This window comes from Naegleria fowleri (genome assembly GCF_008403515.1).
Source record: "Naegleria fowleri strain ATCC 30894 chromosome Unknown tig21, whole genome shotgun sequence".
NCBI lineage: Eukaryota > Heterolobosea > Eutetramitea > Acrasida > Naegleriidae > Naegleria > Naegleria fowleri.
The window spans coordinates 44,483-47,172 of record NW_025407953.1 but is presented as its reverse complement, the minus strand read 5'-3'; the positions used below and the strand labels follow the sequence as shown (position 1 = coordinate 47,172).

At 38.3% G+C, this 2,690-nt stretch overlaps 3 protein-coding genes across 3 annotated transcripts in view; 2 read left to right on the top strand and 1 right to left on the bottom strand.

Moving 5' to 3' along the window:
• Positions 1-518, bottom strand: part of FDP41_000887 (uncharacterized protein) — a gene marked incomplete at both ends in the record, with an annotated part of 1,106 nt that extends 588 nt beyond the window's left edge. The window contains one exon of the mRNA XM_044712768.1: positions 355-518. Within this exon, the coding sequence (XP_044564822.1) occupies positions 355-518 (164 nt within the window). The remainder of the gene's footprint in view (positions 1-354) is intronic.
• A 233-nt stretch (positions 519-751) lies between these two features.
• FDP41_000886 (uncharacterized protein) lies at positions 752-1,099 on the top strand (the record flags this gene model as incomplete). The annotated part of the gene is made up of 1 exon (XM_044712757.1): positions 752-1,099. The coding sequence occupies one exon, from the start codon at positions 752-754 to the stop codon at positions 1,097-1,099; it is 348 nt and encodes a 115-aa protein (XP_044564821.1).
• A 604-nt stretch (positions 1,100-1,703) lies between these two features.
• FDP41_000885 (uncharacterized protein) overlaps positions 1,704-2,690 on the top strand; it is a gene marked incomplete at both ends in the record, with an annotated part of 2,080 nt that continues 1,093 nt past the window's right edge. Inside the window, one exon of the mRNA XM_044712746.1 lies at positions 1,704-2,616. Coding sequence (XP_044564820.1) covers positions 1,704-2,616 — 913 coding nt within the window. The remainder of the gene's footprint in view (positions 2,617-2,690) is intronic.

The following is a 2,690-nucleotide window of genomic DNA, read 5'->3' as shown; positions in this document are numbered from 1 at the left end:
AAAAGATGATAGATATGATCATCATGGTGTGTAGTGAAAAGTAACACCGCGTTGGATGGCAATAGTTGTTGTTGTTGTTATAATGATTGTTGTAGTGATGAAGAATAAAAGTTGTTAATCCAACAAAATTCAATGAAATTATGTCCGACACGTATTGTTGTTATTGTTGGAAACAAACATTCAAGAAGTACCACAATTTAAATATATATTCCATCATCCAAAAGATTCAACCATCCATGTTTTTACAAATTATCATCATCATCATCAATTTTCAAACATTATTCATCCGATAGTAAGATATCCCACCAACATTTTGTCATTCAAATCCTCCACGCCACAATACCATCTACTTACGCTTCATACACGTTGAATTCACCTCTCTTCTCAGGAACTCTCGTTGGAGCCTCTACACTATCCACAACAGCCGATGGGAACAAAAACTTTGGAAAGTAGTTTTTGTTGAGGGAAACAACTTCAGAGAGGAAACGATAGGCGGTAGCAGCAGATCCACGAAGCATTATTTTTTAGGACTTTACAATAATGTGCTTTTTGGGCGCATCTTGCTTCTGCCATCTCTGACTACCATCACAGCACAAGGATTGGAAGCTCTGTTTTATTTACATTCATCTTCACAACCTTGATTATATTTGTTGAGAACAAGAAATTTCTCTTTGAAGATAGGTGTTTGTAAATGACAAAAGGGTACTTCCAGTTTTTGGGCGAACATTTATATATTTTTCAAGTTAAAAAAATGACTCCAAAGCCTAAAGTGCTGGGCGTGGCTGAAAAGCCGGAAGCAGCCAAACAGATTGCAACAATTTTGAGTGGAAACAATTTCAAGAGGAGAGAAGGAAAATCAAAGTTTAACAAAGTATTTGAGTTTGAATATAGAATGAACGGACAAGTAGTAACCATGTGCATTACATCGGTGTTGGGCCATTTGATGGAGTTGGATTTTGAAGGCAAATTCCGATCATGGGCTTCATGTGATCCGATTGTTTTGATGGATGTTTCAACACCAGTGATACGTACTGTTCCAGAAAAAATGCTGAAATTGAAAAGAACCTTGAAAACGAAGCCAGAAATGCAAGTAAATTAATTTTATGGCTCGATTGCGATAGAGAAGGAGAAAATATTGCATTCGAGGTCATTGAAGTTTGTAAACGAGTCAATAGAACGCTCTCTATTGAAAACAACACAATTTTAAGAGCTAGGTTTTCAGAATTTACTCCAGCAGCAATTAACAGAGCAATTAGAAATTTGGAAAGACCAAACGTTTTGGATAGCATGGCAGTGGATGCTCGACAAGAGTTGGATTTGAGAATTGGTGCAAGTTTTACTCGATTTCAATCAATGAGGCTTCAAAAAAGTTTCACGGATTACCTGGAGATGTCATTAGTTATGGACCATGTCAATTTCCAACTCTTGGATTTGTTGTAAAGAGATTTGCTCATTAAGAATTTCGAAAGTGAAAAATTTTGGACGTTAAATTGCTCTCATGACATGGGCGAAGAGGGAAAAGCCCAATTTTGTGGAAACGAGGACGATTATTTGACCATCTGACCTGTCTTGTACTGTACGAGTTGTGCGTTGAAAATCCAACAGCAACAGTTACACGAGTTGACAAAAAACGAAGAACCAAACAACGACCTGTTCCTCTCAACACCATTGAACTCCAAAAATTAGCATCTCAAAAATTGCGCATGAGTTCGCACGACACGATGAAAGTGGCAGAGTCCTTGTACAATAAGGGTTTCATCAGTTATCCCAGAACAGAGACAAATAACTATAATCAGTTTTCAGATGACGATTTGAAAAATCTAATTCAAGAACACTCTACAAATCCAGTTTGGGGACAGTATGCCTCGGACTTATTGAATGGAGGCTATCGAAAGCCAACCAGTGGCAAACAGGATGACAAGGCTCACCCTCCTATTCACCCTCTCAAAGGATCTTGTCAGACGAATGATCAGAAAGAGCAAGATTTATACGAATTAATATCAAGACATTTTCTCGCTTGTTGCTCTCAAGATGCGTTGGGTTCAGAAACGAAGGTTCACATTGTCATTGCTAATGAAGAGTTTACTTGCTCTGGACTGATGGTTGAACAAAAGAATTATCTCGAAATTTGGAAATATGACAAATGGTCCGACAAGAGCATTCCAGTGTTTCAACAAAATCAACAATTCGTTCCAACTTCACTTCTGATGGATGAAGGGGAAACAAGACCACCTCCACATCTTTCTGAATCGGATCTCATTTCGGCCATGGACTCCAATGGTATTGGAACTGATGCTACAGTAGCTCAGCATATCAAAACAATTCAAGACAGAGGATACGTGATCAAGAGAGGAAATAGATTTGAAGCAACTAATTTAGGAATAGCACTTCTGCAGGGCTATGACCTTATTGGCTATGAACTGTCAACACCCAATCTGAGAGCTAAAATGGAAAAAGATATGATGTGTATTAGTCAAGGACAAATCACAAAGGATGCCGTTATTAATCAAAGCTTGGCAATGTACAAGCATGTGTTTATGCAAATTTGTAAATCTGCCCATTTGTTGGACAAGGCTGTTCAACAACATTTCAAACCTATTGGAGAGTCAGGACAAAGTAAGGTCTTGGTGAGATCCTTCTCAATGTGTGGCTGTGGAAACAGCATGGATTTGAAAGAGCAAGACGGGCAT